The sequence below is a fragment of the Colossoma macropomum genome, unplaced genomic scaffold (assembly GCF_904425465.1).
Source record: "Colossoma macropomum unplaced genomic scaffold, Colossoma_macropomum, whole genome shotgun sequence".
In the NCBI taxonomy this organism is placed as follows: domain Eukaryota; kingdom Metazoa; phylum Chordata; class Actinopteri; order Characiformes; family Serrasalmidae; genus Colossoma; species Colossoma macropomum.
The window spans coordinates 107,404-120,000 of NW_023494795.1; the positions used below are offsets into that span (position 1 = coordinate 107,404).

The following is a 12,597-nucleotide window of genomic DNA, read 5'->3' on the forward strand; positions in this document are numbered from 1 at the left end:
TAAACTATTACTCCAGGATTACTTCCACGTTTCCTCTCAAAATCACATCTCAACTGAGATCAATGCGCATGAGCTAACATGCTTTTGTACTTAATGGCCTGTAGCTACAGCCGTTCAACACAGCTAATGCCGGTGTTGTATCCAATTCAGTTCCCTCTCATATTCATGTTCCCTTTGACAAATCAGGTCCTCGGGTGGCGCATTTACTGAACAGATAACAACACCAAGCAACACTGGAACTACGGAAAGTGCAAAGGTTCAAAACGGCAGCTATATTCACCCAATCAGCAACGAACGGTACAAAAAGTATTTATCAGTATGATTGTTTACTGTTTACTCAATTTAAAAAAATAATATTTATCACAGAATCTCAATTATGCCATGTAAAAACATGCAGCCGTTCAATTTTTTCTTAACCCTTTTCACGTTCCATAGTTCAAGTGTTGTGTAGTTTAGTGAATGCGAAGACCTGATTTGTCAAAGGGAACGTGAATTTAAGGGGAAACTGATTGGGATATAACAGCGGCGCTGAAGCAGAAGAACCCAAAGTGAATGGAAATTGATGGTGTCAACAACAAACTACTTGCTACTCTGCTCACCAGTTTATGGGGAAGGACAGTGAGGTGAACTGTGATCTATCACGGCTCCTCTGATGAATAACGTTGCTCACATAAGCTCTGAGTTTTGGTGACGCCGTGTGACACAACGCCGCCAACCCACACAACACAAAAGGCATGAGGGGCGGAGAGATACATGCAGGACGTTGTAAGGAAAAAAATAGTACCCAAAGAAACATTTTTTAATTTAGCCTTGTTTACCGTTATCAGCGTGACAAATAAAATCTCATAAGACACATGTTCACTGGTCATTTTGGACAGCAGATAAAATGGTGATATTTGTAGTGTAGATATACGGACGTCTGGTTCCTAGAACTACAATGGTGAACAATTTTAACTCGCTAAATTTCTCTAGAAAGGCGCATTTCACACGAAACCACTCTGAATGAATGTAAAAGGTTGAATGATTGAGTAATTTTGCTAAATTGGTGGAGTTCCCCTTTAATAGAGAGCTGTAAACAGCTGTTATATACCGAGTATTTCATGTCAGACACGGCTCAGCCAATCAGACTCCAGAAGCTGTTTTATAAACGCTATTTTTCACCGTCTGATCTCACAGGTCAACCTGCTGAAACACACATTCACACATTTTTAAAAACGCAGACACACTTTGATGTTCAGGTTTGACCGTCAGACTGCAGTCACATGTCTGAATGGCATTTGCTTTTAGGAGCTTGACGGAGGCGCAGCATCGGCCACATAGCACGAATGAGCCGACTGTGACAGCGTTTGGAAAAGAGCAGCAGCTGTTGGTGCGAAAGTTTCCACGCCCCATCGTTTAAGAGAGAGTGTGTGAGATTGACTGTGTTTATGGATGTGTGTGTGTGTGTGTGTGTGTGTGTGTGTGTGTGTGTGTGTGTGCTGGAGGTGTTAATATGCTACATTAACACACTTTCAGCTGCTCACTGTGTGTGTGTGTGTGTGTGTGTGTGTGTGTGTGTGTGTGCATCTGTCCTATAGTTTAAGAAATCCTCTTGTTCTGTTAATAAAAGCTTATTGATCTTATATTATATGTGATATAAGAGAGTTTATGAAATGTTGGCACAAACTTAGAGAAGAGAAGAGAAGAGAAGAGAAGAGAAGAGAAGAGAAAAAGCAAAGACCTACAGAAATAAGAAAGTAGAAGAGAATAGAAGAATGAAAAGAAGAGAAGTGATGAGGAGAGGTGAGTAAAAGGAGAGAGAACAGGAAAGGAGTCGAGTGGAGAGAGGAGTGCAAGGAGAGACGAGGAGTAAAAATGAGAAGAGTAAAAGGAGAAAAGAGAGGAGTAAAAAGGAGAGAGATAAGAGGACTAAAAAGGAGAAAGGAGAGGAGTAAAGAAAAGAGGGAGGAGAAGAGAGGAGTAAAAGGAGAAAAGAGAGGAATAAAGTGAAGAGAGGAGTAAAAGGAGAGAAGACATAAGGGTTAAAGGAGTGAAGGGAGGAGTAAAGTAAAGAGATGAATAAAAAGATGAGTAAAAGGAGTGAAAGGAGAGAGGAGGTGAAAGGAGAGAGGAGGTGAGAGCAGCGTGTGCTGGTGTTGTGATTAAACTGAGCTGATTCTGTAGAAAACTTTACACTCCTGAACACAAAGTCACTCACAGCTGAACAGACGGCCTACAGTTTAACTGTCTTGTTGGGACTGAAAGCAGAGTGTATGTTTGTGTGTGTGTGTGTGTGTGTGTGTGTGTGTGTGTGTGTGTGTGTGATGTAATCATCGCCCGCTTCTTTAAAGCCAATTCACCATGCAAGTGTTACACACTGAACTACATCAACAAACACAGAAACATGAAACACTGATCAGACGAGTGCGGCGGACCCCCTGCTCCGCTGAGTGTCCTACTGTGTGTGTGTGTGTGTGTGTGTGTGTGTAAGCGTGTGTGTGTGTGTCCTTGGTCGTGCCCTTCAGTTAAATGTGTATTGTTAAAAGCAGGTGAGATTAATCTGATTCCATTATAACTATTGATCTGTGGTGTCTGATTTAATTAGTTCAGACTTTATCAGACCTCATAAAGATTCTCACACTCATCTCCCCTCTCTGATTTACAATCTGAATATAACCACCCCCCTCCCGACTCCACATCAAAGTGGACGCACATGGTAGGTGTTTCTAATAAAGTGGCCAGTTAGCGGAAGCACAAAGTATGTGTTTCTAATAAAGTGGCCAGTGAAAGGAAGTACAAAGTGGGTGTTTCTAATAAAGTGGCCAGTTAGTGGAAGTACAAGATGTGTGTTTCTAATAAAGTGGCCAGTTAGCGGAAATACAAGGTGGGTGTTTCTAATAAAGTGGCCAGTTAGCGGAAGTACAAAGTGGGTGTTTCTAATAAAGTGGCCAGTAAGTGGAAGTACAAGATGGGTGTTTCTAACAAAGTGGCCAGTTAGTGGAAGCACAAAGTATGTGTTTCTAATAAAGTGGCCAGCGAGTGGACACACAAAGTATGTGTTTCTAATAAAGTGGCCAGTGAGTGGATGCACAGGTGGGTGTTTCTAATAAAGTGGCCAAAAATCAATACAATATTAGTCTTGTCTGCAGATGGACTGTGTTCCTTCATGAGACCATACAGCAGTTCTGTACTGTGGTTTAGCAGGTGGAGACACATATATCCTCTCTGTGCACCTGCGCGCACACACACACACACACACACACACACACACACACACACACACAGCTGCAGACTCGTACAAACAGCATCCATATATATATATATGGATATATATACACACACACACTCGTACCGGCCATCCCTCATACTGCTCTGCTCTCACACTGCACACACACACTGTAGAGGTGTACAGGTGCATGGGTGCAGTATCAATCTGACAGTAACAGTTCAGCTACATTGATATTGTGTTCTTGCCAGGACTGTACGTGCGCCCAAAGACTTGGCTCGAGCTGGTAGGTCGCTGGGGACCAGCTGACCTTTGAAGGGGGAGCTGTGTAGCGCTCTACTCCCGGCTGACGCTGGCGCCTAAGACTCTGGACGTGTGGCTAGGCAGATGGCCACATGCAAAGGCTCATGGTAGTGCGCACCCTCCAACAAAGGGACTAAATGCTGTTGGTTATTATTGTTGTCAGTTAGTTATAGTTATGTGTTTGTGTTACTTGTGCTGCTTAGTGTGAGGGGCTGTGGGTTTTGTGTGTGGGGGGTGGTCACCATCAGGGGTGAAACTCCCCCTCGAGTTCAGCGTGCACTATGCACTTCTTTCTGCTGACGTGTTCAACAGACAGCACTTATTACAGCAGGTCATGGCTTCCGCTGTGTCTCTTCTTCTGTTGACGCTACAGTATTCTAGTCCTGTGTGACACATTTGTGTGATCAGTGTTTTGTATTTAATAACCGCATCAAAATAATCGGCTTTGGAATTGAAGTGTCACTCACCCTCTCGGAGCATGCCCACTGAGATGCACTTGGTGAAGCGGCAGGCCTGGCAGGACTTCCTCCTCCTCTTAGTGATCTCACACTCACTGTTCGCTGGACACGTATACTCAATACTCCCTACAGAGAGAGAGAGAGAAAACTTAATTGTTTCTACACTCACTGTCCATTCTATCAGCTCCACTGACCATATAGGAGCACTCTGTAGTTCTACACTTACAGACTGTAGTCCATCTGTTTCTCTGCATACTTTGTTACCCTGCTCTTCAGTGGTCAGGACCCCCATGGACCCTCACAGAGCAGGTACTATTTGGGTGGTGGGTCATTCTCAGCACTGCAGTAACACTGACGTGGTGGTGGTGTGTTAGTGTGTGTTGCGCTGGTCTGAGTGGATCAGACACAGCAGTGCTCCTGGAGTTTTTAAACACCTCAGTGTCGCTGCTGGACTGAGAATAGTCCACCAACCAAAAATATCCAGCCAACAGCGTCCTGTGGGCAGCGTCCTGTGACCACTGATGAAGGACTAGAGGATGACCGACACAAACTGTGCAGCAGCAGATGAGCTATCGCCTCTGACTTTACATCTACAAGGTGGACCGACAAGGTAGGAGTGTCAATAGAGTAGAGTCAATAGAGTCAATAGAGTGGACAGTGAGTGGACACAGTGTTTAAAACTATACATGCACATATAATAAGGTGTTTGATATATAATGTTTTGAGTGGGGATATGTAACTATACGGAATAAGACTTTTCTTAGTCTAACCCAAAAAGTCAAACTGCAGCCAACGTCATACACCTGCCCCGGTGATCTCTATGGTTAATCCACTGGCCACGGTCGTTTCGGGTGTAATCCTGTTCAAAGCTTTTAGGATTACACCTGAAACAGTTCCTGTGCACCCCACCCATACAGCCCCCAACACCCACCCACACACGCACACACGATAACGTTAAACGACCACACAGTGTGTCGCTCCAGTATAAACAGTCTAAATATGCAAATAGTGCAAACAAACAGAAGCTTTGTGGCGTTGTGGAGCGGAGGATGGGAACCACTCATCTGCAGTGGGATTCATCCAGACCAGAGCAGGATATGCCTCATGTGGGATGTGGAGGGGGGTCTCTATTTTATTAGAGAAAAAACATGAGTGTATACTCAATTATAAGCATGCTGTGGGGGAGGGGGGTGTCTTTACCTTTTGAGAGATATTTACATCTGGCTTGTAACTAAGTTAATAACTAAGTAACTTGGTAACGACGTTACTAACCAAGGCCCAATCCCATTTTAGCCCTCGCCCCTACCACTTAGCCCTACCCCTCTGTTTTGTATGTTCACATCTAGAGGGTAGGGTGTCCCAGGTATTGTTGAGATAGAGGGGTAGGGTGAAGTGTTGGGGCTACATGGCCCTCCAAACGGAGGTTTTTCAGAGACTCCAAACAGAGAGTTATGAGAAAAAAAGAAAAAACTGCAAGATGGAGAACAAGAGACCAAAGAAACACACAACTGTGAGAATTTTCTCTGTTAAAATATTACGATAACCACTGTATTATGCTAGGTTAATGTTGTTTCAGTGTATTATGGTCCTTTTCTTCATAACAAGCATAAAAAGCACTAGTAGTAGCTGATGTCTCGGTAGCTAGCTAGCTAAATTTCCCCGTTCCACCTTAAATGGTGCAGCAGTTACATTCTGGCGCCTCAGGGATCAGAACTGCTGCACCATTTAAGGTGGAACGGGAGAATTTGAACGAGAAGCTGGTGAATATCTGACTTCAGCTTCAAATCACTGAAGAATTAGGGGTGGGTGATAATAAATAATTGCCCCCCTCTTTGAAGGCATATGATGCCCTAAATGTAGCTAAAGCTGAACTTTACCCTCCTCTGCTGTCACTGCAGACTGGCAGGGTCGCCTACAGAGCAGCGCTGGTAGCTGTTAATGAAGTGATGCTCTTTTTATTTGAGGGTCCCATTTCAGAGGGAAGATTTCAACCACTACCCTGTAACTCAGCTCCAAGGGGCAAGGAGACACTCGAAAACAAGGGGTAGGGGTACAAATAAGAAATGGGACTGGGCCTTAGTATCTAACAAAGGAAGGCACTCATATTTAGCAATCTGAAGATTCTCCACAAAGGGGAGCTATCAGCATTACAGTCGCTTTTGTTGTGTATTATTGAAAGAGAAGAAACTGGACCCAACATGAACCCACCCCAGCACACCCACACCACACACTACACAATTAAAGCCCCCCAGCCCTCATAAGAAATGTATGCACAGAAGGGTTCCACATGACTCACAATGGTTCTGTTGGGTTCTGTTTGTGTAAAATGAGTTGATGGATATGCTATGCTATATGGCTTTATATGTACAAAAATTAGACGGAGGCCATATACAGCAGTAGCAGTCGGGGGAAGTCAGGCTATCCACTAGAGGATATTGCGGAACACCTGATGGGCTGTCCAAGCCTGGAGGGGCCCAATAAAAAACTTGGGGTAACCGTGGCTGCTGTGGGCTTCCCTGCACCAAGGACCCCAGTAGGACAAGGTATCAAATCCACTTAAACTCCCAATTACCAATTATTTTTTAACTCCAAAAACCAGTAAACTCTTCTAAACTAGAATAGTTGCAATCTATTGGAGTAAAATGAAAAGAAGCTTCTACACTACATCCACCGTTCCTCTCAAACAAACACCTGGCTGCCCCGACGGACTCAAGAAATCAATCTTATTCGAGTCTAAATCTCAGGGGCCAGAGCGTTAACTTTAGAGCTTCACGGTCCAGCTGCTGGAGACTGCCCACACAGTTTAAGGACTGTGAACTGTGGCTATGTAGGACTCAACGGTCCAGTTTTAGACCAATCTGGTTGAGTCATAGATTTGTACTGCAGCTGTGTGACTACACATCCATACAGCTCTGTTAAAGCTATAGACCCCTGAAAACTAGAGCATGTTCTGTGTTCTAACCTTGGATGGTGCGTTTGAAGAAGGCTTTGCAGGCCTCGCAGGAGGCCACGCCGTAGTGGAAGCCGGACGCAATATCGCCGCAGACCAGGCACAAGCGCTTGGGCGAAGTGGTCAGCCCAAACTCGCTCTTCACTTGCGGCTCCTCCAGCAGCCTACAGGGGGCGCCGCCGGGCCTCAGAGAGGGCGAGTCCATGCCCCTCAGACTGCCCTTCGCGATAGAACTGTAGCTGCTGCCCGTGTCCGATGAGCCCCCTGGACTGTGCTGCGTCAGGCTGTCCGTCAGGGAGGCGGGGCTTGAGGGCTCTGTCTTGATGTAGGCGGGGCAGTGGGTGTTGATTGACATCATGTCCAGGAAGCTGTGGAGAGAAGAGGACAGCAAATGAAACATTACTTTTTAACTCTGAGAAGCCTTGAGTTCAGCTAAAATATGATTTCCAATAAAGAACTATTACAATTGTCAGTATATTCCACTTTTCTTGTATTTGATGTCATTTATGTGGGTATATGTAAATGACCTCTGTTCTGATTGGCTGTCCTGTATTGTGCCTTGTTCATAAAGCAGCACCACTGGAGTTATCTGCGTTTGCCAGAAAACTAAATTTAAATTAACAAAAAAAAAGAAATTCAATAAAGTTTACTCATATTTTTACTCCAATTTTTTTACATTTTTAATCAAAACAAGAAAATACAGTTTGATATTAATTGGAAAGCAAAATTTTAAAAAATGATTTATGAAAATTCATTAAAATGTCTGTTTTTTATAAGCAAACTCTTCAGTTGTATTGATGTAATATTTTATTTATATGGAAATGATGGACAGATTTGGTTACGTACAAAGAAAGATCCATTACTTTTTGTGTCGTTTTTATACAGTAACACTATGGTATTTCATTTCTTTTCCCAGCAGCGTGTCACCTCTGGGTCTTACCTGGCCACCCGAATCTAAAAGCTCTGGTTTCGGCGGCCAATTTATTGACTATCCAAAACTACCAGTGAACCTACACATGTTGATATGTGTTTATATGTATAATGCTGATGAAAATACATTTTATCTGGGGATTATTTTTCCTCACAACACCCTGCAAGTATCCCTCCACCATGAATGGACTAAACAAAATATGTTTTAAGCCCAAACCTTCTCAAAACATGTTTAAAACTATTTTATGTAATAACTTTCTGAGAGGGAGCTTATAAATGTCTTAAACCCATAATCAGAACCACTATGAACAATTCGAACACCAAACCACATGAACTCAAAATTCCAGGCTGGGAGTGTCAAAAGCCAAAAAAATCATCCACACCCACAAACCATGTGCCAAACAAATCCCAGAAGAAAGAAATTCCCGGGCACACCGTCTTAAGAAAAGTATAAAAAGCCTTTTGTGAAACATGGTGATATGTATAAAAACGTGCCGACGCGTTGTGGCCTTCTCAGGCCTTCATCAGGACACAAAAAATGGCATGTCCGTGTACTAAACCACATGACTTTGATTACAGTGTAATGACTTAATCATTAATAATTGGTGGATAGTAGTAGTTAAACCTCCTGCCTGCACAAAAAAACACAAAAAAGTCCATGCAGTGCACCTCATGTTTTTCTGCCTTAGGAAAAAAAGGCCAAATCAGCTAAACGCAGCATTTTATCTCTGAGCCTCTTTAGCCAGACGTTGGAAATTTCATCCAAAAATTCCACCACGTCAGCTCCAGCGCTTCCTCTGAGCGGAAATTCTGCTTTAAATGCAGGAAAAAAATGCGCAGCCGTAACAAAACGCCACAAATGACAGCTCTTTCTCACAGCTTTCACCTCCAGCTTTCCCACGTCTGTCTGCCACACATGTTTACAGTACACACACGGCTATTAGCGGCCCCTACCTGTTAATACCTGCCCATCAACGCTCAGCCAGGTGTGTGGCCCCGCCCCCACCTCGCCGACTCTCACACACAAGCGCATGCACGCACACGCCTCCCGGCAGGCTGCCAGTAACGTGATGCTGAAGCTGATTTGTGGGTGAGCGAGTGGATTTAGCGCTGACCTGACCGCCACCGCTGCAATCCCATTGCCCTAAGTCTCTTCAAGCGAGCTCTGCCAGAGAATTACCTGGAGACAAAGCTGTTCACTCAGCCTCTCCACTTCCGCACCGCGTTAAACACTTCCGCTCCGTAACTGCCTCGCTGTGTTGTCTGTAAATGCCCGTATTTTGCGTTTTTTGTATGTCGGTTTCCTATGAGTTGAAGTTAAATTGTTACATGGAAAGATGAATCTTTAACATAAGGGTTGAACTTACAGCTGAATGAGTCTTTACTACTAAGAAATAATCAGAATTTCATCTCCAAATAGTTTTACCATCCAAAGGAAAAACGTTTTTAACACGGCCAAAAATTTGCAACAAAAACAGAAGTTGTCAGTAATTTTTTTAATCAAATTTGTCAGTAATACTTTTTCTATGAACCTTTTCTGTTTAAGTTTAGCAGGAAAATATTACAATACTTGAAAAGTTGTGAAAACCTTCACTGAAAACTTTTTGGGAACCTTTTAATTTTGTTCATGTAATACATCCTCCACAGTGGACAAACATAAATATTTCAATAAATATAATTTTCTGCAGATTTTAGTGCAAAATTTCTGTTTATTTGCTAAGTTTGATATGTAAACACTTAAAAAGATGGTTCTTCAAGTAAAGAAAATGGTTCAACATAGAACCAAATAACTCTTTGCATAATTAAAAGGTTATCTGCACTGTTAAAGGGTTCTTCAGATTGATGGAGAATGTGTGATGAACCTTTTTGAAAAGGGTTCTGTATAGCACCGCAAAGGGTTCTTTTACTGTTACAGGCTTGACATCGTAACAATGGAAGAACACTTTTTGGTGCAAGATAGAACCATTTTCAAAAAGGTTAATAGAACCATGAACACTCAAAGAACATTTTGTATACTTAAATGGTTCTTTGCATGGTGAAATCGTTCTTCAGATTGACGGAGAACATGTTGCATATGGTTCTATATAGAACCTTTTTCAAAAAAGGTTCTGTATAGCACCGCAAAGTATTCTTCTATTGTTACAGGCTTGACATCATAACAACAGAAGAACCCTTTTTGGTGCTATATAGAAATTAACCCTCAAAGAACCATTTGCATGTTTGAAAGGTTCTTTGCATGGTGAAATCATTCTTCAGATTGATGGAGAACATGTTGCATATGGTTCTATACAGAACCTTTTTGAAAAGGGTTCTGTATAGCACCACAACATATTCTTCTATTGTTAGAAGCTTGACATAGTGACAATATAAGAACGCTTTTTGGTGCTATATAGAACCTTTTTTGAAAAGGTTCTACATAGAACCATGAACACTCAAAGAACCCTTTGCATGATTAAAAGGTTCTTTGCATTGTCAAAGCGTTCTTCAGATTGATGGAGAACATGTTGTATATGGTTCTATGTAAACTCTTTTTAAAAGAGTTCTATATAGCACCAAAAAGGGTATCAACAGAAGAACCTTTTTCAAAAAAGTTCTATATAGAACCATAACACGTTCTCCATCTATCTGAAGAACTATTTTGCCATGCAAAGAACCATTTAGGCATGCAAATAGTTCTTTGAGTGTTCATGGTTCTATGTAGAACCACTATCTATACATAGAAGCTTACATATGAACACAAAATATGGCCTGTGAAAAAGTTATGGCACCCTTTATTTATATATATATATATTATTTAAATGTGTTAAATGCAGTAAATAAACCGAAATTGTGCACTAAAATTGGTCCAAAAACACCACATTTAATGTCTAAGTTTGTTCCCTGTAGAGGATCTACTCAACAAAACAGACCTCTGCGTACGGCTGTACTGATCTCCCTTATTTCCTTCGTTCTCGTGTTTGCTCTGAGGTGATCCTGGTTTGTTTACACGCCATATGTGAATAAACAACAACACAAAACACGAGAGACAATGGATCTCTGTCCTGATCAGGAGGTGGAGAATCCTAAAGACATACAGACGCTCTCTCTGTGTGCCTCCCTCTGTCTGATCGCTCTCCTCACGTGCTCCTCTACCAGGGTAAAGGCCTGTTAATGGAGCTGAACTTCCCGCCGTGTTAGTTTATAAAGTGCTATCAGTTACTTTAACACTTAAAACCTCCTTCAACGTGCGCCGCGTTTCCGCTGACTCTTTTCTGATACCTCTCTTTTCTTCTCGTTCCTCGAGTTCACTGCTTTCCTATGTAAACAGTCTGCGCTGCTGGCTGATACGGCTGTAATGGGTGTTTGCCGCCTCGCTTTTATTCTGCCGGCTGATAAGTCTGGAGCCTCCGACGTCTACTTACCGTGAAGAGCAGCGTTCCTTTAGACAGAATTGTTAAAGGGGAATTAAAACAACTTTTTAAAATTTCTGCATAATTAAACGATTAAGATGTAAACAGAGTCACTCAGAGTGGTTTGATGTGAGAAACTTACAGTCACAACTGTTCACAGTGGTGGTGATAGGAACCAGACGTCCACCTCTAAAAGCTCCCTCACAGAAAGATATGGTTATGAATTCACTGAGACACTGTTTTATGGTATTTTGAGATGATTTTAGACAATCTTTATTCATTCCTGGGTGATGAAAGGCAAACAAACGTTTTTCTTTCAGGTTTATTAATAATTTTAACATTATTTACATTAAATATATTCATTATGTTCAGCTTTCTGTTCTGAGATTCAGAACTGAGTTTAAATGCTGAGAAAGAGAGAGAGAGAGAGAGAGAGAGAGAGAGAGGGTAAGAGAGAGAGAGGGGTAAGAGAGCGGAGAGAGAGAGAGAAAGAGAAGATACAGAGAGGAGAGAGAGACACAGAGAGATACAGAGAGAGAGAAGCGAGAGACAGAGAGAGAGGCGAGAGAGAGATACAGAGAGAGAACAGAGATATACCGAAAGAGAAAGGAGAGAGACAGAGAGATAAGAGAGAAAGAAGAGAGATACAGAAACATATTGACAGAGAGAGAGGAGAGTGAAAGAGAGAGAGGAGAGAGAGAGAGAGAGAGAAAGAGAAGATACAGAGAGGAGAGAGAGACAGAGAGAGATACAGAGAGAGAACAGAGACATACTGAAAGAGAAAGGAGAGAGATAGAGAAAGAAGAGAGAAAGAAGAGAGAGATACAGAAACATTGACAGAGAGAGGAGAGAGAAAGTAGAGAGATACAGAGTGAGAACAGATGCATATTGAGAGAGAGAGGAGAGAGAGAGGAGAGAGACACAGAGAGAAGAGAGAGAGAAAGACGAAAGAGAGGATATGTATAGAGAGAAGAGATAACAACAGATATAGATATAGATTTATATATATATATATATTTTTCTTTTCCCTATATTTTATTATTAACATTTTCTTTTCTCTTCTCTATTATAAACTACACACATATTCAATAGGTTTTGTTTTATTATTACATGTACTTTTATATTATTAATTTATGATTAACACTTTCTGTTCTTAATTATTACATTATCATATATTAATCTTGGTTTGTATTTTGTTTTATTATTATTATTATTTTTTTATATATTTTTCTTTATTAACTTTTAATATATAGATCATTTTTTGTTGTGCTTTGACAATACAAATGTACATTTGTCATGTCAATAAAGCAAATTTGAACTTGAAAAAACTATAGACAGAGAGAGATGAGAGAGAGAGACCAG

At 41.7% G+C, this 12,597-nt stretch overlaps 1 protein-coding gene across 1 annotated transcript in view; it reads right to left on the reverse strand.

Moving 5' to 3' along the window:
• esrrgb (estrogen-related receptor gamma b) overlaps positions 1-12,597 on the reverse strand; it is a 29,197-nt gene that overhangs the window by 12,073 nt on the left and 4,527 nt on the right. Inside the window, exons 2-3 of the mRNA XM_036581094.1 lie at positions 6,929-7,284; positions 3,976-4,092 (exon numbers count right to left, since the gene is read on the reverse strand). Of these exons, the coding sequence (XP_036436987.1) occupies positions 3,976-4,092; positions 6,929-7,284 (473 nt within the window). The remainder of the gene's footprint in view (positions 1-3,975; positions 4,093-6,928; positions 7,285-12,597) is intronic.